Here is a 22034-nt window from a genome sequence, read left to right on the forward strand (position 1 = left end):
CGCCACGCTAAATAGTGGTGTACCTTTTATTTGTATTTATTTTTTTATTACTATTTCCACTGTCGCTCTAATATCTGTCTGTTTTTACTTCCACGCTGTTCCTCTCAATAACAGCAAAACAACCGTTTTTACAGACGTTGGTTCCTCTGCAGTGACGGATGTAATCGATATCCAGGATCCTTACTGACGCGCTCGGTGTTCAATTGGTGATGCCTTTCTTCACCCACGTGGAGTTGTTTGCGGAAAGATGGCGGCGCCCGTCGGAGATGTGGAAGTTGTGCCTAAAAAGCCAGCAGGTAAACTCCGATGCGTTTTACTTAAATGGTTTTTGGGCTTCAGCGTGTTTTAAGCCGACGCTTCATCAAGTCCTCCATTCTTATTTATCTTACTTTAAATAAATGTTGACAATGAAGGGCAGCGTTAACCTGGGCTAGCTGCTATCCAGCGGTACGGATAGAAGTAAAACCACTGATGTCTTCAGTTTTTTAGCGAGTAAAACTAAAACTAAAAGAAAATAGGTAGTTCTGAGTAGCAGCGGATTTGATGAGCTGTTACTCGGTTATAGTGGCTTGCTGTTCCCTGGACCTTCTGGACTGTAAAAGCAGCGTTGTGTTCATGTCCCAGTACAGCAGTGCCAGTACGTTAGGGTGCCAGTGTACACTAGTCACATTGTACACTAGTCTAGAGCCAAACCAACTAAACGTATTGCTGGTTAAACTTTTGTGGAGCTCTTTACAGCTGGACTTGGCGTGTGTGGATGATAAAACACGTTATGTGGACTTTTCACTATCTGACACTATTAATATGATCTCTATTAGCCCTCATTACTGACTATCACTGCCATGACTATATTAACTTCTACTACACCATGATTATTACAATATGATTATGAAAATGTTGCAGACCTGAGCAGTATAACAGTATAGATGGTTTGGTAACTTTTATCAATAATGTTTAAATAGTTCTGATCAGAGGAGGATGGGTCGGGTCCCCCTTGTGAGTCTTGGTTCCTCCCAAGGTTTCTTCATCCAGCTCTGAGGGAGTTTTTCCTTCCCACTGTGGCCGTTGGCTGCTCACTGGGGGTCTTTGATGTTTCATCTTTTTTATCTTATTAATTTTTTCTGTCTATTACTAATTATGTAAAGCTGCTTTACATTTACATTTACATTTATGGCATTTAGCTGACGCTCTTATCCAGAGTGACTTACAGGGCTACTCGTATTACAGAGGTGGGCCAATGTAGTGTTAGGAGTCTTGCCCAGGGACTCTATTGGTGTAGCACAGCATAGTCATTAATAAAAACGCTTGGAACTGATATGAATTAAATTTGTCAGTCAGTTTACTGTAATCAACACAAAAAGGCTATAAAGTCCCCCAGCATTGAGGTGTGGAGCAGTGGAACTGTGTTCTCTGGAATGATGGATGGTGACTCTTGTTGCAGAATGTAATGAACAGCAGTGCTCCACAGTCTAGTAGAAAACCTGTTGTGGACAGTACAGACAGTTACTCCAACAAAAAAGAATACATTTTTAATAAAATAATGCATTGATGGGCAGGTGTCCCAATACTTTTGCCCAGATATTATATTTATTTAGAGTTTTGTCTTTACAGTATGTCCATTTAGTGATGTTAAACTACATGTTTTTGCTGTGTTGTTCTTACTGTAAAGGAAGCCTCCATTTCTTCCAGCAGTTGTGAGTTTAGTGATGGTATAGCTTCCTTCTCCATGCTGAAAAGATCTCCTCAACTGGACTGAGGAATGTGTAGCTGCAGTGTGCTGCAGTAGGGGTGGGCAGTATGATAACATTTTATCGTATTGTGATGAATTCTATTATCGTGATGCTCTTTTATTTATATATTTATTTATTTTAGGGCCATATGTGGATATCGTCAGTGCTTACAGCAGCATTATGTGCCATACAATACTGTTTACCTTCAAAATCATGTTGATGCTGCACTGACCTGTATGTGGGAGAACAGTGCATCTATCATTGTTACTCCAGGCTCATTATCCCAGAAACTGCCATATGCAACTTTGGAGAAGCAGACAGGACAACTCTTACATTAACTGCGTAACACTACGCTACCCAAGTCATATTTGTATGAAATCCTGTAATATTACTTTATCTTATGTCAAATTATCCTCCATTTTTAGTTCTGTATCTCTCAGCGTGTAAAATGCACTAGAAAAGCATGTCCTTTAGTGGTGGCTCAGACCTCTTGACTGTAGGGGGAGTCCAGGAGCAAGAAATGCCTTCTCACATAATGCTGCTTTAAGTAATGCTGTCCAACGGCATGTTAATTACCAGTCAGTGTAATTGGATATTTAATTATTTTTTAACAAAAATCACTTTACTAAGTACAGGCTAGTATTAGCATTTGGATATGAATGCTGCTGCCTGGTGCATTTAGTCTCTGTGCCAGAATATCACAATAAAAATCATGTATTGTGTCTTTAAATGTCATGAAAAAATTTTCATGCAAACCTGGACTGCAACCTCACTCGCTGTAATTATGCTGTAATTATTATTATTAGCATAAATTAGTGACCTGGTTGCCCTTATTTCTTTTTCTTTTCTTTTTTTTTAACAGACAACGTATTGTTAACTTTCTGTTTGATACTAAAAGTTAAAATAACTTTTAATATAAGTGAGTAACTGTTTTACTGTGAATACATTACCCTAAAGACCAAACAGTAAAGCTGTAGAAATGATTATTAAAGTGATATGTGTTTGTGCAGGAATGTTATTTGTGCTGTTATGCTGAAAGTCTGTTTACTGTAACTGTAGCCTCATTTTAGCCTGTTTCTCCTTTTCTGGTTTAGTGCGAAGTGTACGGAGGGTTGCCAATCAAATTCCTGAAGACATTCTCAAAGACCCAGAACTTCAGGATGCTATTAGTGTCCTGCCTGCCAACTACAACTTTGAGATACACAAAACTGTGTGGCGAGTGAGACAGGCAAAGGCCAAAAGAGGTGAGTCGGTGGCTAGTTTTTGGGATCGTAAATAGTTAACGATCAAATTCCTAGTAGTTCCTAGGAATATGCTTCACAGAAAGGGGCTTTTCAGTCATCTCTTATTGCCATTCTCTCACATCAAGATTACAGTGTTAAGAATTCTTGTTTCGAAGCAATTGTTTATACATTCAAGAGCAGCAGCATCAGGGGTCTGTTATACAGCAATAGACACGGAAAGCTCAAATTTCCCGTACACACACAATATCTGTTGATAAGAGATGTTAAGCAGAGTGGTGGATCCGGAATGGTGATAAGCTTGGCGGTGGTAGATCTATAAAGGTATGGGCAGCCACCTCATGGGAGTAATTAGGTCCAATGATGCTCTACATTGTCAAATATAGCCAGGGAATATGAGAAGGTTTTCTAGATTTAGGTTCACCTGATGGTGTAAACTGTCCTCTCATAATATTCTGATAGTCCAGGATGTTAATGCTGCCATACACACTGCACTCATTGCACGTCTGCGCACACACACAAAACAGATACATTATTTCATGAACACTAAGATAAGGTTTGATGCCCTCAAAGTCATCTGCTTTAACCATTGTTTAGCCTCTGTTTGAATTTCCAGATCACTGCAGTGATCCAGGTGATCCCTCATCCATTAAGGACGTGTAGGCTGTAAGAATTCACCTACTTCATGCTGCACCCATTACTGGCACAGTTCCAAGGCGTCCATTTGCACACACATGGAGCTTGTATAATAATCAATAGACAAACCAATAGAGTCTAAGATCACAATGCCAAGCTCCAGCTAGAGGGATATAAAGCATTGTGCTGTGCAGCGGTGGTGCTGTATTCTGTGGAGGGATGGAGCTCCATCCAATATCTTTTGGGATGAGTTGCAGTGGCGTGATCCAGAACTAATCATCCAACATCAGTACCTAGCCTCACTAGTGCTCTTGTGGCTGAACGCAATCATATCACAGAAATGTTCCAATATGTAGCGCAAAGCCTTCCCAGAAGGGTAGAGGCTCTCACTGCAGCAAAGAGGGGACACATTTCCTCTTAATCCCCTTGATTTCAAAGGAAACTCTGGGTGGGTAGGTGTCTACCAACTTACTCAGTTCCCCAGACCCAGATTAATTAGCTTAGTACTAGTATTAAAAATTGTATTGAATCTAAATGTACCTATCTTAGCCGTAATGAAGGTGTGCCGGGAGTACATTAGGACTTAGGTAGGTGGTCTTTATACTCTAACATGACTGCATGGTTATATGTGGTTACCACACCGTCTACATCTATATGTTAAATTCTAGCTACTATAAGACTGCTTATTGCAGAAGTGACTGACGGTGTGAATACTCTTCTCTCTCCTCAGTCCATGAATGAATGATTTCGAAACACTAAGATGAAGTTTGAGGCCCTCAATGGCTTTCTTAGTCATCTGCGTTAACCATTGTTTAGCCTCCGTTTGAATTTCCAGATCACAGGTGTGATCCAGGTGATCCCTCATCCATTAAGGAGCTGTAGGCTGTAAGAATTCACCTACTTCATGCTGCACCCATTACTGACACAGACACAGACGTCCATTGGCACACACACACAGCTTGTATAATAATCAATAGACAAGTCTAAGATCACAATGCCAAGCTCCAGCTAGAGGGATATAAAGCATTGGGCTGTGCAGCAGGTAATATATGGTTACCACACCGTCTACAGCTATATGGTAAATTCTAGCTATAAGACTGCTAGAATCATAAGAACTACAAGACTGCTTATTGCAGAAGTGAGTCTGGATAAGAACCTAAGGGACTGTATAGTAATGAAACTATTTTCAACTAAGTTGAAAAAAAAATTAATTAATTTATACACCGATAAATGAACAAAAGCTTTAAAGTGTCCATTGAAGAAGAAACAGGTTCTGTCAGTGTATTCAGTTGTGGGATTAAAGAACAGCTCTGGTGTAATTTGGCAAAAGAAAGGCCTAGACACTATTACTGTATTTATTTATTTATTTATTTATTTGGTCTAAACTTTTATTTGAGTTATTTCAGAGTCGATTTGTCATTTTCAAACCCTCCCCTACCTTTCTTACCACTCCTTCAGCTTCATTAACTGGTGTCGTGCCTTGTTCAGCTAGACATGTGGATGTGAAACCTTCATATCTCTAGTTTTCATTAGGGGAGGTGAGAAGACGTTTCAGCACTGTTCTGTCACTTCATTATTCCATCACATGTCTACATAAGCATGACTGCCATCCTCGCTCGGTTCAGCTTTGCGTCACTCTCTCTGATGCACATGCATGCAAGAGGCCCAGAGCCCAGCAAGAGCTCTCATCATTCTTGTACAGGTGACAGTGACTGTAGCCACCATTATGCAGTCACACACGTTCAGAGCCGAGTGAATTGTAGGGGTTCTAGAGTTGGGTTTAGGGACGTTGGTAAATGTGTCCAAAAAAAGTCCTAAAGGGTGTCCACCCTGAATTTACACCCATCTAATACTTTGATAACACAGGACACAAATGGCACATTTCAATGCTTCGTTGATGTGAATGGCAGCAAATAGGTGTTTTATGTGGTGAATGCAGTCACAGGTGGGTTGTGGTGAGTGCCTGGTCCTTTCTGACTTCTCTCCAGGGTATGTATGCCGGTCTTTTGTTGTGTTACGTTTTCAGCAGAAAGCCAACTCCCTTTGGATGCACAGGGCAAAAAGCACCTTATTGACTCCACACTACTTTTCTTTCCCTCTTTCTCACTCCTTCTCTGCCCACACCTGATTTGCTATTCGCTTTGTCTTTTTTTCCGCTTTGAAACTTTGTCAGGGTGGATCACCAGCTTTTGCTATGACTAACAGAAACCAGTTAAAAATAGAAGAATGTTTATTTTAATTACACAACCCAGTTGATGGAAGAGAGCTGGAAATCAAACACAACTGTGCGCTACTCAGACTGAAAATTGCCACTTACTGTAATTGACATCTGTAACAATCCAGGGCTAAATTTTCGTAACTACTGGGAAATGATTAATGATAGTAAAAGTATTTATTTCCTTTATTGAGTGTTGACTGTTTTAAGCCTCATACAATTCTGATCCTTTGTTTTTACCACTTTGGCTTCCTCTAGGTAGTCATTAATGAACATTAGCCTACAGCTGTGAAGAGTGTCATAAAAAAAAAAATCTAATTACAGCCACTAAAAGCCAATTTAAATCAGCAGTCTTTAGGATTTTTTTTTTAGTTTCGATTGAAAGCAGTAGTCTTTCTGAGTGGGAAGGGGCAAAAATATAGTAATAAATGGTATCAGTGTGCCACAAAACCATCCCTGCAAAAGCCTAAAATATTCATTCTTGAAGCAGAGTGGCTTGGTAGGTATTCATAAGAGTTTTCCAGGCCATGTCAGGTCTTTAAGTGCTAACGTCACATGTACATCCAGCAAATGTGAAGATATGTGAACGGCAAAATCCATCTTCGTCTGCTCTTTCACCCACTGTCAAACCAAAGACACGGACTAAATGTAAACTTGCAGTGTTCAGCCATTCTCTGAAAGGAGACCATAATGCACATTTTAATGGCACTCTTCCGCATTCTAAGTGCAATTACACATTCTCACCAGAGAGTCCCCAAAACCTACAGACCGTTGCTTTAAGATTTGAGTATGTAGTGTATAATATAGATGAACTGTCCACTTTGAATATACTCAAATATCCACAAAACATACTTTGAATCAGTCATTTTTTTTACTCTGTCCCACAATGCAGTGCGAACCTGCACTATTAACAGTATGTGGTATAAGGTCTAGTAGTAGTCTATACATTATAGTCACATAGCCTATAATGTAGTGGTGTCACTATTATAGTCACATAGCCTATGGGGCAGTGGAGGCTCAGCGGTTAGAGCGCCGGGATATCGGCAAGGTACCCTTGAGCAAGGCCCTTTACCCTCTCTGCTCCCCGGGCGCTGGAGTTGGCTGCCCACCGCTCTGGGTGTGTGTATGTACTCACTGCCCCTAACACGTGTGTGTGTGTGTGTGTGTGTGAGTGTGTGTTCACTACCAGATGGGTTAAATGCGGAGGACACATTTCGCTGTACAGTGTACACTGTACAGTGACAAATACGTGCACCTTTACCTTTAGCCACAAAGATCGGATGGGTTTGAATCTGTATCAGACAATACTCAGTATTAATGCACTCTGAGATTAGATCAGGGTTCAAAAAGGAAACGGGATCGGCATTATTGTACAAAGAGTTATTATAAACTCTTAAAATGGGTTCTTCAAGGGCTCTACATAGAACCGTAACAATAAAATACTTAAATGGTTCTATACCTGCTCAAAGGGTTATATAGAACCATTTACTGGACTATATTAAGCTCTTTATGCTTAAAATGTACATAAACCGATATATATATATATATATATATATATATATATATATATATATATATATATATCGGTTTATGTACATTTTAAGCATAAAGAGCTTAATATAGTCCAGTAAATGGTTCTATATAACCCTTTGAGCATGACAGGGTTCAATACCCTGGCTGAGCAAGAACACCACACTGTATCACTGTTAGTTGATGTAAATCGGATCACTAGACTACTGCAAAACTTCTTGCCTCTGGATAAACGTGTCTGCTGAGTGCTGGAAATGGAAATTTTGCTGTGTACACATCTCATCATATGTCTGTTATCTCACCGTTCTTGCAGTTTTATTGAAAACTGACAAGGTGATTTTCATAGCTGAAAAATAGATAGAGTCGAAATTACACCAGCTTTCCTCACTTTGGGCTTAATTTCGCTAGTCTGTTCGGTGCTCAGCGTAAGTGTTAAAACAGTTCTAAGGAGTTTCAGTGAACCCAGTATCTCCTTGACCATGAAGGTTGTGGTTTAGCTCTTAGAAGTCATAACAAAGTTTATAACAAAGAGAACGATAAAACGTCTGTGCTTATTATTTCTCATTCATAGCTCTTTGAAAGAGAGAAATCGTGTGGAGAAATCTATAGTCTTAAGGATGCTAAACCTTCCACTGAAGTCATCGAAAGAGGAGATATCTTATTCAGATTTAAAATGCAGACCCAAACCTGTTCATACAGAATGTGAATTAAATGTACACCTAATGTAATTCTCAACATTCTCCAACAGGGGACTCCAGTCTTATCCTCATAGGGCAGTTGCTCCCCGTGCTCCTGCTTTGCCGGAGTAAAAAAAAAATACGTCACCACACTGGCTGTACGCAGATGAGATCGGACACCCCGATCTGCAACAAATACCCACGTTCTAATGTTTTCATTTGTCTTTGAAACGTCCCGAATAAGAACTGACAGGCCAAATGAAGCAGTGTGAATGAGGGAGAACACTCCAGAGTCTCACTACAACCTATGAAACACAGACACACATCAGCCAAACATTTCTGTTGGTTGGGTCCATGTGCTTCTGGCCTTTCTACATTTCTACATAAATACATGGCTAAGATGTAAACAACAAAATCTTTCAGAGTGCTTTGATGTGGAAATGTCCTATTTAGAGAATCCTATGAAGCCATTCATTGTTGATGGTGGCGATGAAGGAACTGGATGTCTGAAGCTTCTAATAGTTACATCAGTCAACTATAAATATGCATGATTAAATATGCACAAACATTTTTTTTATGCTGATAAATCAGGCCTTTGCTGTTTCAAACCTGGTTAGTGCGCCTCCAAAGGGGTTAAAACTTCAACCCGATGATTAATTAGTAACATTACTAGATGATGAATTAGTAAGGATTTTCCTTTTCACTATTACATAGTGGTGGGCTGCGCCTTTCTAAATGTTGACCCCACAACAGCCCCCCACCCCCCCCTTGGTCACTGTGGCAGAAGAGTCTCAGATTGGCTCCATTCTATCCTTTCCGCTCCACAGTGAGCCCAGCCTATGCTCGTTTGTTAAAGGGTGGCAGATCTTCTGATAATGAGGGTGGATATACTCTTTAAATGGTCTGATTATGCTAGTGCTTGATCCATAAATGCTGATGCCTGATGTCTTAGACAGAAAAAAAATCCTCTTTAAAGGTTAACTACGTCTATTGGGTCATTTTTCACTACCTCGTTTATGCTGGACTGAGAGGTGCTGTCAGTTTCCTTCAATGTGGATGTATCAGTTGACTGGTAGATTAGCTAAACAGTGACATCTTAAAAATAGACTCTTATTATCCCCAGAAAGGCTTATTGGAATACTTAGATTTTTGTGCTCCAATAATGATTCATGAGGAATACTCTAATAAGCCATAACATTAGCACCACCTGCCTAATATTGAGTAGACCCCCTCTTCGTTACGCCACAACAGATCTGAGCATTTGAGGCATGGACTCCAAATGGACTCCACAAGACCTCTGACCAAGATGTTAGCAGCAGAACCTTTAAATCCTACTAGTACATTGTGAGGTGGGGCCTCCATGTGCCTGAATTCGGTGTCCATGAGCCTGTCTTCTTAGCGGTTTCTTGCACACCAGAAAAACCCTACAAGATCTGTCTGATGTTTTGGAGTTGTTCTGAGACAGTGTGTCAGTGTGGCTCAGATCTTTTCACACTTTTAACACCTCATCTTCAAGAACTTGAATGTTCATTTGCTGCCTAATATATCACTTAATATATTGAAATGAAATCTTCTTACATTGTCTACCAATGAGAGTTTCCATTGTTTTTCCATTTTGCGTTTAGTAGCTGTGATGCTCAGTGTGTATAAGTACAGGTGAAGTCACATTTTATGCTAACATGTTCAATTGGCTTTGTTTCTACTGTTGCTTGGTCTTTGTGCCTATTCAGAGAACTGAAGGAAGTCTCACGGTGGAGGTTGGCTGTACTTCCTGGTGAACTATACATGAATGTAGGTTTGAAAAGCATCCTGCCATTACTGAGTACCGAGCTCCAGCCATGCACCTGGACTCCATCTGTCAGTTTGATAGGCAGTAACATTTTGTTCTTTTGTCCGTGTGTGGTGCTTCTAGTTACACCAGGACTAAGCACACTAAGCGTCTGTGTGTGTATGTGTGTATGCGTGTGCTCATCCACACTCTCTGTTCTCTGTTCTCTGCTTGTCAGTGCACTCGCTGGCATCTTGGCATTTCCTCTCGTTCTTATGGCATTTCTGAATCCAGCGCCTGCGATTGTGCGGCTGCTTAGTGCAGGAGCGGGGCCTGTCCTCCCCATCACCTCCAAACCTACGGATGGATGGATAGAGTGATTTGTCAGCTGTGCTGAGCTGAGTAACCTTTTACTGTTAATAAACTCGCCCTTTCCCCAAGTAATGACCTGTCTGTGTGTGTCCAGACTGAAGGAGGGCAATTCTTTAACCTTTTATCAGAGAGCCAAAATTATTCTCTCCCTCCTGTCTCTCTCTCTTTCTCTCTCTCTCCTTTTAAGATCACTCCTACACACAGCCATCGCAAACACCTCCTTCTCATCCTCCACTGCTTTATTGCCTATGGGGCATTACTGTCAAACCTCAAGTGTAGATAGATAGATAAATAGTTAGAAGGTATGGAGTGGCCAGGATACTGCTTCTTTTCAGCTGAGGTCAGGTACAATAAAGTTATCCCTAGCTCTTTGTTTTTTTGTTTGCATTTGTAGCTCTCTCTAGCACTAGCAATGCACATGTCTGCACCTTTTTTATCTGTAATCTGTCATGAAATAGTAAAAAAAAAAAGAAGAAAAAAACACCTGGCCATGAAACTGCTTATCGGTCAGCTGTCCAATTACTTTTGATCCTGTGAAAATGGAGGGATTGTGTTAAAATTGGCTTTAATTCCTAAACAGTTCATGCAATATGAACCGGGAAATGTGCCCTTCAATCACAGTCTTGACTGCTTCATTTCAAAGCCATTCAGGTGGTTTAGAAAGGCAACAGTACAAACATTGACCAAATACTTATGGACCTGACTGAAACTTTTACGTCTGGAATCTGAAATCTACTGTAGTTATAATGTAGAGTGTACCAGACCTTATAAAATAACTGCTACCACACATTCTTACCTGAGTGTTTCAGTGCATTTTGCTCCACTACATCTGTCCTGTGGAGCTGTTGTATAAACCACTCTGTATCTGCTATAAGAAAGTGTGCAGTAATTCAATGATATAAGCTCCTGCTTCCCTACTCTTACTTTTTACTATAGAATACATGCAGTATTTTGCTAACCATGATCATGTTTGTGAACCGAAACTCATTTGTTAGGTTTTTTTTCCACTAATTTAAGAAGTGTTGAAATATTAGTGTGCTTGGATGGCCCTACACTGATTTATTAAAAGCAGGCCATAGTTCCCTGACTGCAGGTCACAGTATCTTTGTTCTCTAATGACCAGAGGTCAAAGGTTTGAATGTCATCTGGAGGCTGTGTGTGGTGTGTGTGGGTTTTTTTTTTTTTTTTTTTTTGGCTTAAGGAAAATAATTTTTCCAGTTAATTAGCTAATTAGAGCCTGGTGGAGTGTAATGAGACATTATTCAGGACAGTGCGTTTTACAGACTTGCGAAAAAGATTCCAATCTGGCCACAAGCTTGAAAATAAGACCCGAAAATGAAAAGAGGAATAATGTTGTGAGGAGACTGACATACACAGTGGTGCTTGAACCTTTAGAATGCTCTATATTTCTGCATGAATTGGACCTTAAACATCAGTCCTAATTCATAACAAATCATGCAACTCGGACACGAATATTAGAATATTAGGTCTTTTATTTATTGCGGAAAATGATCCAATATAACAAATCTGTGAGTGGCAGAAGTATGTGAACCTTTAGGATCAGCAGATCATTTGAAGGTGAAATTAGTGTCGGGTGTTTTAGTGTCGGGTGTGAGTGGGCGCCTGATCGAAGTCTGATCCTCGCAACACATGTTTGTGGAAGTGGATCATGGCACACGGAAAAAAGGAGATTTCTGAGGAGCTCAGAAGAAGAGTTGTTGATGCTCATCAGGCTGGAAAAGGTAACAAAACCATCTCTAAAGGGGCTTGAACTCCACCAATCCACAGTCAGATAGATTGTGCACCATTATTACCCTCCCCAGGAGCGGTCAACCAAACAAGGAGCAAGCGTGCAATATTCTGCAAGGTCAGAAAAGAACAAGGTAACTTCTAAGCAACTAAAAGCTTTTCTTACATTGGCTAATGTTAATGTTTATGAGTCCACTATCAAAGGAAAACACAGAGCAACAGTGCTGTGCATGGCATGGCATGGCATGAGACCAAAATGGGTCTGTGGTTTAAGTGAGGAGCATTATGTTTGCAGAAAGGAAAACACTGCATTCCCACATTAAAACCTTATCCCATCTGTAAAACACGGTGGTGGTAGTATCATGATTTGGGCCTGTTCTGCTGCATCTAGGCCAGGATGGCTTGCCATCATTGATGGATTTTTTCAGTGGTAGACTGAACTTCCCCATGGTGTCCAAACAACAGGGTCACTCGCTATCTTCAAACTCAGACTGAAGACCCACCTCTTGCGAGTGTACTTGGGCGAAGAGTAGAGTACTATGGTCTCCATATTGACTTGTGGTATCTTAAAATTCTAGTCTATTCAAACTAGCTAAGGTTATTCTTAAGTAAATAGCAAATCACTTTTGTAAGTCGCTCTGTATAAGAGCATCTGATAAATGGTGTAAATGTAAATGTAACAGTGAATTCTGAATTATACCGGCAAATTCTGAAGGAACATTTTAGGACATCTGTCCATGAGCTGAATCTCCGGAGAACGTGGGTTATGCAGCAAGACAACAACCCTAGGCACACAAGGGGTTCGACCAAAGAAGAACCTAAACAAGCAGATAATGGGAGGAAACCTGCCAAAAAAAATAGAGCTAAGACAGTTTTGCTCAAAGTAAAGGGCTAAAAAAGCCAGTGTGCAGGACTAATCAACCTCAAAAATTTAGTTTAGTTGCAGTTATTGCTTCACATCAGGTTACATCAGGTTCCTGAACAAGCTGTGAACCTTTCACCAACACCACTGCGCTCTGACACTTTATTATTAATACTATATATCACTGCTATGGGCAACATCACTAAGTCACTTTCTACACTCTCTCGCATACTATACCTGTCTCATAAATGTACATATAAAAGAATTTCCAGATCCCCCCTGTCTTTGTATATTTTGTATTTTGTGTATATTTTGTTTGTATTTTGTATTTATTTAATCTAATTTTTATATAACTTTATTTTAATATGATTACTATGTATATAGTTTTGTCCTCCTGTGGAGCATCAACCTGAGCCTCACCACAAGCATTTCAATGCATAAATGTCCTGACATGTTTGTGCAAATGACAAATAAACCTAAAACTTGAAACACAAGGGAGTCACACCCGATACTGATAGCAAAGGTTTACATACATTTCCCCTCAATACTTAAATGACCAAGTCTAATATTTGAGTCTCATTTGTTTGAAACTGAAATTTTCTGATCTAAGTCCTGATCTGACGATGTTTTAGGTTTTAGGATATTTGTAATAGAGATGTAGGGAAGAACTACTGTGTGAAGAACCTTTTAAAGATCTGAAGAAGCGTCACTTGATGTACAGATTCTTTTCTAATGGTTCTTCACACATCTCTGCATCTCCATTACAAACATGGCTCTATGGAACCAGAAGTGTTCCTCATTCAACAAACTATCTGAAGCACCTTTCGTTTTTTAAGAGTGTATAATCAGCACGTACAGATTAGAAGGCTCTTGTTCTTGACCTAATTTGTATGACATTAAGTTGTGAGATTTGAATATGGCTTCTCCTCTTTTTCACAGCGCAACCCCTATTTTTTTAATGTTCATTTTGTAAATAAGTGCAAATCGTTGGGTGAGTCATCGACACAGAATGTACTTCATTATAAGCGAAGCGAAAGGGCTGCTAATTGGTTGTGCTGTGTCACGTCAATGACACCGGTAAGCCACTTTGGTTCGAATTTGAAGGAAAACGAGTCCATAAAAAGACCCTCACCCGGCGTTTGTAATTATGCTTCCTCATTTGCTGAAAGTCTGTGTGGCTCATGTCGGAACAGTACTAGTTTAATGCCTGTTTCCAAGACAACAGTGTGGGACGTCCATGCATGACGCTAGCGTGTACCAAAGAAGGGGATAGAGAGAGAGAAAACCCAAACCAACAAAAAAAAACACACACATGCTGTTTAAACACAATGCAGTGATGCTGATTAATGGGGTTTTATTAAATAGCTCTTGGTCTGGTGTAAATATTGTGAATGCTGTAAAGACTATTTTGCTTACATATTTCAGAACCAGAAGCATGTATTTGCAGGAGGGCCTGATGCAATATGTTATGGTAAATAATTTGTTGCCTGTCTAAGAATATATAGTCATGTTCAGATGTTTACAGGCGCCCCTTTGTATGATGGCAGTATTGAGTTTTCAGTGATTTCTTTGAACTGTTGTTTTTCTGGTGCAGAATGAGTGTTCAACATACATTCACTGAGCACAGTATTAGGAAAAGTGTAGTAACCCTGAGTAGGGCCTACTTTTGCTGTCGGAACAGTTTCGGTTCTTCATGGCGTGGATCCCACAAGATGATGGAAACATTCCTACATTTTTCAGGAGCACATTCATGCTGCATATCTCCTGTTCTACCACGTCCCATAAGCTGCTCTTTTGGATTCAGATTTGAGTGGGAAATCCAAAACTTCCACTGAAGAACACTGAACTTATTGTCATGTTCATGAAATTTGAGATGACTTTTACTGTATGACGTGGTGCATCATCATGTGTCCATTAGAAGGTACATTATTGTCAGTTAAGGGATGAACATGGTCAGTAACAATACTCAGATAGGCTGTGGCATTCAGGCAGAAATTGATTGATATTAATGAGCCCAAAGTTTGCCAGGAAAAGCATCCACCAGCCTGGAGTGTTGAATGCACGGCAGGTTCGGTTTATAGATTCATGCTCTTGGCACCAAATTCTGACCTTAGATTCCAGATTCTTCAGACCAGGTTATGTTTCTCCTGTGTAGTTTCCATAGTAGAGCTTGTGATCACTGCAGACTCAGCTTTGTGTTGTTGGCTGACAGAAGTGGAACCCACTGTGGTCTTCTGCTGTTGTAGCCCACCCACCTCAAGGCTTGACGCTTTTTTTTTTTTTTTGTTTACTCTCTGTCAACTCCAAGCAGTCTGGCCATTCTCTGTTGACCTCTCTTATCAGGAAAGCATTTCTGACTTTTCTTGATTGCACCATTCTGAGTAAGCTTTAGAGACCGTTGTGCAAAAAATCCTAGATCAGCAGTCCTGCTCAAATCAGGCCATCGTTCACCAACAATCATGCCATTCTCACAGTCACGGAGTCCCCATTTTAACCCATCATCTCAATGTCTTACTGATGGATGATCTCCCCAGTACAGGCCGCACATCTCTGTACACTGTAAACACTGTATTCTGTGCTAGAATAATGTCCTACAAACCTGACATGACATGATGTTACCTTGCACAGTGAACTTCTGGACACTTCTTGACCTGGGAGTCAGATACTTGGGAGTTTATCAGCCCTTTGACCTGGCTGTCTATCAACAGTGCTAAAACGGAATATCACTGTTGTATGGCATTGTTACAGATATAGGCCACAATATCAGCCGGCACTGTGTAGGAATAAAGGTGCTCAGTCTGCAGCTCTGCTGGAGAGCAGTTGTCCTGCTAAAACTGTATTGATTAACCTGAATATGTCCATCAGTTCTTTAGCAGATGTTACCTTTTGGATAAAATTTTTCTTAACCCTTGTTTTACCAGGACGCTGCACTGAGTCTTTTTCATGCAAAAAAAATCTAGCAACAATTTCTTTGCATATTTTTTAAACCATTCTGCTAAACCATTGCCATTAAATTAAGTATGTATTGTGCATGAACATAGCCAGGAGTCAGTCTTCTAATTAAAGAATCATTTATTGATTAGTCTTGGCTGCTGGACCCACTAATGGAGCCAGCGCTGCAAATTCCCACTTCATTCATAGTGACTTTAAAAGTACTGCTGACTCTTCTTTGTCTTATTCATGTTCATTTCACACTGATTTCCCATGTCTGTGCACTTCTTCCCACATCTGTTCAGCTCTTAACGACGGATGTTGTCAGCATTTCTTTTTTTTATTTGACTGCCGCTTTCATTTTTCCCTTAAGGAAGTTTAAAAATAGCCAGGCCTTAATTTTGTGTTAAGCTGGTGTCACAGTTTATGTGAAACCAGTTGGGTCTGTGGGAATAAGGTTGATGTTTATAGCTGATTTTACACACATTGGGTATATAACAGCTGGGGAAGCAACACGTTTTTGATGCTTGTGTTTTGGCTTTTAATTTTTCTATTTATGACATTAGTGTGGCTTGCATAAGTTTGGGTCCTCCCGGTCACAATTTCTGTCAAATTTCTAATTAGAAGATGTGGCCACTAATGGCCAAAAGGCACAAAGTTAATATTAAAGATTTTCATTTTAACATTTAAAGTTGAGTATTTGTTTATTCTTTTGTCCCCTCAATCAGCAACCATGGACTACTCTAAATGGCCAATCAAAACCTCACATTTGACTGAAAGAGACCTTCTGGAAGATTTAGTAGATTCTGGAGTGGTGGTGCGCTGTTCTACTGTGCAGCAACATCTGCACAAAAATGCCTTTCATAGGAGAGTCATCAGAAAAAACAAACTGTGTCCTCACCACAAACATTCATTGTCAGAACTTTTTTTAATGGAACATCTAAACATCTAAAAGATGTTGACATTTTCGGAACTTCATCTACAAGCCATGATACGAAGGGGGTGTAACCTATTACCAACCAAACCTGTGATTGCAAACCTTTTCCTTTTTTGTCTTTTTAAGATCGAAAAGATAATGTCCTGGCATTAACATGCTATGTTAATGTCACGGGATTCTGAGCTACTGTTTGAATTTGAGATGTAAATTTAGATATTTGTGCAAATTTGGCCGAATTTTGATCATAAATTTACTTGCATTCAGAGTTGTCGCTTGTAAAGACCATATACAGAACTGCTGAACCGAGTCATCAGAATAAAATGGAACCTTTTGGTTGCAATGAACAAAGGTATGGTTAGAGAAAAAAGGATGCAAAGTTTCATGGCAAGAACACTTTTTCAACTGTTATGCACAGGGTGGGTCAATCATGCTTTGGGCTTGTGTTGAAGCCAGTGCCACATTTCACTGGTGGAGCAAAAAACATAGGCTTTGATGACTTATTTGGCAGTATTTATCCAGCATTGCACAAGTGTAGGCCTGTTCCTGCAGTGCTTTTGAACTGAATCATCAGTAAGCAGTAGCAGCTCCTCAGTGTGTACACAAGGGCTGCACAAAAGATCCCTCCGTATTTTGTTATCTTAGTATTAGCCTCTGCAGTATGATACAGCAAAAGGCCACAATGTGAAGTACATGCAAATGAGCTCTCTAACAAACCGCACACCATTCTGTTGTGTCGCCAAGATTCTCGATAAATGTTCTGCGAGAGCTCTCTGGAATCACAGGCATTTATGCAGCCTGACAGATATGCAGAATTATGTTTTCCTAAATTCATGCAGTCCAATCTCTTTAATCACACTGGAGACAAATAGGAAATGTTCAGCAGTGTTTTTTGTCATATCAGAGTCACAGCATGTTGCAGTGCGATCACAGCGGGCTGCTTGGTTCTGATCGCTCGGCAGTGCTACCTTTTACCCTGCCAATCCAGAGCATGCAGTCATCACACTCTCTGTTATATTACACTGACCTAGCCTTTGGCCTTTTCTTTGCTTCACAGTGGCCTTGCAGCTGCCAGAGGGCCTGCAGATGTTTGCCTGTGTGATCGCTGACATCATTGAGAGGTAGGTACACACTCTCTCACTGTTACACTCGCATAGACTTTGGACCAGATGAACGAGTGATATTAGAGGATATGTAAATGGCTCAGTGTGATCAGTTTACTAGTAATAGGTTTAGTAAAAGTCTATGCCGGGATCAGGATCAGTGGAGCATGCTGGTGAGGTTTTTCTGGCTTGGCTGGAGGGTGAATGGCACTTGCAGGCGGAAAGGGTCTGAAGAGCAGGCAGCAGCAGGGACACCCAGTCAACATGAATATTACATGGTGGTAATAAGACTAAAGCTAAGAAATGTTAAAAATTGATCATATAGAACTTTCTCAATGTGAAAATTGTTTAACTGTAGTAGTGTAACAGATCACGGATAGTCCCTGATTTGTGTTGATCACCTCACATAGTTTTAGATGCACGTGAACCACAGATTAATTGCCAAAGTTTTACCAAAACTGTGTGTTTTTTCTGCTGCTGTTACTTTAGCTTATTATATTAGAGCACATTATTTTCTATAGAGGTGTGGGAGTCTCAAATGGACACAGGTGTAAACAGAGAAATACTCACGCAAGTTAACCTCAGAGCAACAAACTCCACTATTGACTTTTACTGTGAAAATGAAAAAGAAAATAAATTAACAGTATGGGACACCCCCCCCCCCCCCCCAAAAAAAAAAAAAGACAGCTAGATCATAAGCAGACTGCGCCAAAATAAGTCACTAGTACAAATGAACAAATGAACCATCTCAATATAAAGCTCACTAACACCGACTGTATCAAAATAAAAGTCACTAATACAAATAAACAGCCTGTACCCAAATGAGTCAGTAATGACTGAACAAATGGACAAATGTCAAAATAAAGCTCAGTAATACAAACAGATGGATCATGTCAGAATAAGTTACTAATAAAACAATACAAATGACTGAAAGCTAAAATTATCATTTTGTTCTATTATAATGAATTGAAAAATGATTGTATGCGTGACTGAAAAAACATGATCCAGTCTGTATGATGAATATGAAACCTTTATGGAAGCATATGGATCTTGGACACATTGAAATGTAACAATATAGAAGAAATAACTCCTCATTTAAGATTTCAAAGGTAGATTTTTAAGAAACACATTTTGTACCTGGCACATTAACTCTCTGAAGGCCTGTCAGCCACTTTAAGATAGTTTGACACACTTTTCAATATTTCATCTTTCGCATGATTATGTTCGTATGGCGGTTTCATACATAGCCCATATGCTTCTTTGGTAGAAGGCATCTGGTTTGTGCAGGAAACCTGGTGTGAAAAGTTTTTTTTTTTTTTTTTTTCCCCCCTCTGAGATGGCTTGTGACCAGTCATGGAGCTTAATGGGCTGGACGCAAGACGGAGGTGTTGAGTCTGTGCAGCTGTTGTGTTATGCAGTGTGAGGAGGTCATTAAATGTGTGAGTGTTATCATAATTCTCCGCAGCAGCTCGTATCTGGGGCTCGGCACGAAATTACACGCGATTGCCAGCACCAGGCTGCTATCGCCGCCTCACTTGTTAACTGAGGGAAGAGGGCAAAACCATTATTCTTCTTAATTACATCTTGTTACAGGCTGCGTGGAACGTATTGCATGCAAACACTGTCATACTCATGCTCTCACACACACACACACAGAAATACGTGTCTGTGCACATCCAAACAGAAGAGCCTGTGCCAGGGAGGAGCAGCAGTTTCAAAGTATACAGGAGCCCTGGCGAGGAATGCTTCTTTAAGAATAAACAAATTTTCCTCTAATGTAAACAAACATATTTACATGCACTGCATGGTCTTGGTATATTCCGGATCCCCTCGGGGGGCTGGGTGTGTGTTTCTGTGTGTACATATGAGGTCAGCCAGTGTTGCGAGGTGCCCTTTCTTTCTCATTCTTGTTTTTTTTTTCCCTTCTTCTCTGTCCTTTCTGTCGGGATGTTCTCTGTATGTCTCTGGAACTTAAAAGCATGTCCTCACAACCCTCAGCAGAAGCAGGTTCCTCTCTGCATGTCTGCTCAATGCTAATTAGGCTGCTGTCCTGCTTCAGAGAGGTGTGTATGTGTGGAGAGGAGAGATTGTATGTGACTGTGTGTCGCTGCTGGCCCTGTGTTGCCCCAGGCCTGCACTCAAACGCGGGAAAATCACTTGCACTTGGTGCCGAAATGGCTCATGAAGTTATTAAATGTCCCAGTTAGTCACAAAAGACTCTTTAGCAGGGCCTGCTATTTCTGACTCACCTATAAGGGCTTTCTCAGAGAGTAACGACTGACCTGCAAAAGTTCTTTAGTAGTGACTCTACCTACTTTATCACTGCTACTCTGGTCCATCACCAGTGTCCAATGTCTGGGCAGCACAAGCATTCCTGGATGAACCAGTCTACTAAATGTTAATTTAGGAGGAAAACACTCCTAAGACCATTCACTCGACTTTGTGCTCTCAGACGTGGCGCTTTATCCTCTAAACGTGTGTGAAACGAGCCTCAGTTAGCCGGACACGGTCTGTGCTGTGGTGTACAACCTGCTAGCTGGCTTATCTAAGCCTAGATAGCCGGCTATGAGGCCAAACACAGCAGAACCGGTCTCTGCTTCCAACACCTGTCGCTCGACTTTGCTCTCTCAGATGCAAGTTTTTTTATTGTCAGCACTTTTGTCGGTAGCTCAGCAGTTAGTCAACAGCACCTGGACTGAGCTGTCTGATACACTGTGAAGCTGTAGCTGAGTTAGCTAAGCAAAGACTGGCTTAGCAAGTCAGCTACAGATCCAACACCACAGGAAAAACTTTGACTAGTGCATCTAAATATTTTCAATATTATGAAAAAGTACAGTTTTGCTCATAATTTAATTCTGCTTATTGCTCATTGTCATCAGAAATCCATATCTTTATGTTATTAAAATATTTCATAAGATTGCACAAAAAAATGAAAAAAACTTCTGACAAGCATATTTGGTTGGGGCTCTTCTTTAAAAAACGACTGCATTAGTGCGGCATGGCATGGAGACAATCAGCCCGGGGCTCTGCTGAGACGAAACTGAAGCCCAGGTTGCTTTGATGGTGGCCTTCGGCTCATCAGTATTGCTGGTTCGGGCGTGTCTCATCTTCCTCTTGGCAATACCTCATAGATCCCTCATAGAGGTCCTGCTGGAAAAGGAAATCAGCATCTCCATGAAGCTTGTCAGCAGATGGAAGCTCTAAATTCTCCTTGTAGACTGCTGCATTGACTTTGAACAGATGACCGGGCACCCCAACCCATCACAGGCTGCAGAATCTTCACACTGGACCTCAGACACACTGGATTCTGTGCCTCTCGACTCTTCCTATAGACTCTAGGACCTTGTTTTCTAAATGAAATGCAGTGAATAGTTTACTTTCATCTGAAAAGAGGACTTTGGATTGCAGTTCTGGACCACAGTTGTTTTTTTTTTTTGTTTTTTTCCATAGCCCAGGTCAAATGCTTCTGACTGTGTCTCTGGTATAGGAGTGGCTGTCAGTGTTAGTGGCTCTTGATTCACTAATACCAGCCTAAGTCCAAGTTCTTGAATCGACATCCTCTCAAGGCTGCTGTCATCCCTGTTGCACGTGCACCTCCGCCTACCACATTTTCCTTTTCCAGAAAACATCTATTAATATGCTTTGATATAGCACTCTGCAAACAGCCAGCCTTTTTAGCAGTGGCCTTCTGTGGCTTACCCTACTTGAGTATTAGTCAAGATTCAACAACCTCTAGTGGTTGAGTACAACCAATTTATTTATTTATTTATTTATTTATTTTTCCCGCCTCTTTTCTCTGAATCCCATTCCCCGGCCATAAACAAGAAGATCGCCTACAAAATCTCAAATTAAAAAAACAAAACAAAAACAATATAAATGCACCTTTCTGGTCCTCTTTTACATCAAGCATTTTTTTATTTCTGATAAAGTGGCAAATGAGTGTAGACATGGGGTAGGCATACATAATGAACTGTTTGTGGACACCTGCTCCTGCAGGGTTGGGAAATCCTTATGAGGGAATTTGTTTTCCCTTTGCTGCAGTAACAGTCTTTACTTGTCTGCAAAAAGGCCTTACCCTAGAATTTAAGTCAGCATTAGTGAGTTCAGGTACTGATAACGGATTATTAGTTAAAAATGATCCCAGACGTTGGCTCTAATGCGCTTCCACTGTGGACTGGGGGTTGTGAGTTTGAATCCCGAGCCGTGCCGCTTTGCCATCAACAACCAGTGTCTGAAAGAGCACAGTTAGCCATGCTAAATGGCCATCTTGTTGGCCAGCATAGCCG

General features: G+C 40.6%; 1 protein-coding gene across 1 annotated transcript in view; it reads left to right on the top strand.

Annotated features, from left to right (window-relative positions):
* The first annotated feature begins 228 nt into the window (after positions 1-228).
* dph1 (diphthamide biosynthesis 1) overlaps positions 229-22034 on the top strand; it is a 105165-nt gene continuing 83359 nt past the window's right edge. Inside the window, exons 1-3 of the mRNA XM_072691975.1 lie at positions 229-296; positions 2825-2974; positions 17703-17766. Coding sequence (XP_072548076.1) covers positions 248-296; positions 2825-2974; positions 17703-17766 — 263 coding nt within the window. The 5' untranslated portion in view covers positions 229-247. The remainder of the gene's footprint in view (positions 297-2824; positions 2975-17702; positions 17767-22034) is intronic.

The sequence above is a fragment of the Salminus brasiliensis genome, chromosome 11 (genome assembly GCF_030463535.1).
Source record: "Salminus brasiliensis chromosome 11, fSalBra1.hap2, whole genome shotgun sequence".
Taxonomy (NCBI): Eukaryota; Metazoa; Chordata; class Actinopteri; order Characiformes; family Bryconidae; genus Salminus; species Salminus brasiliensis.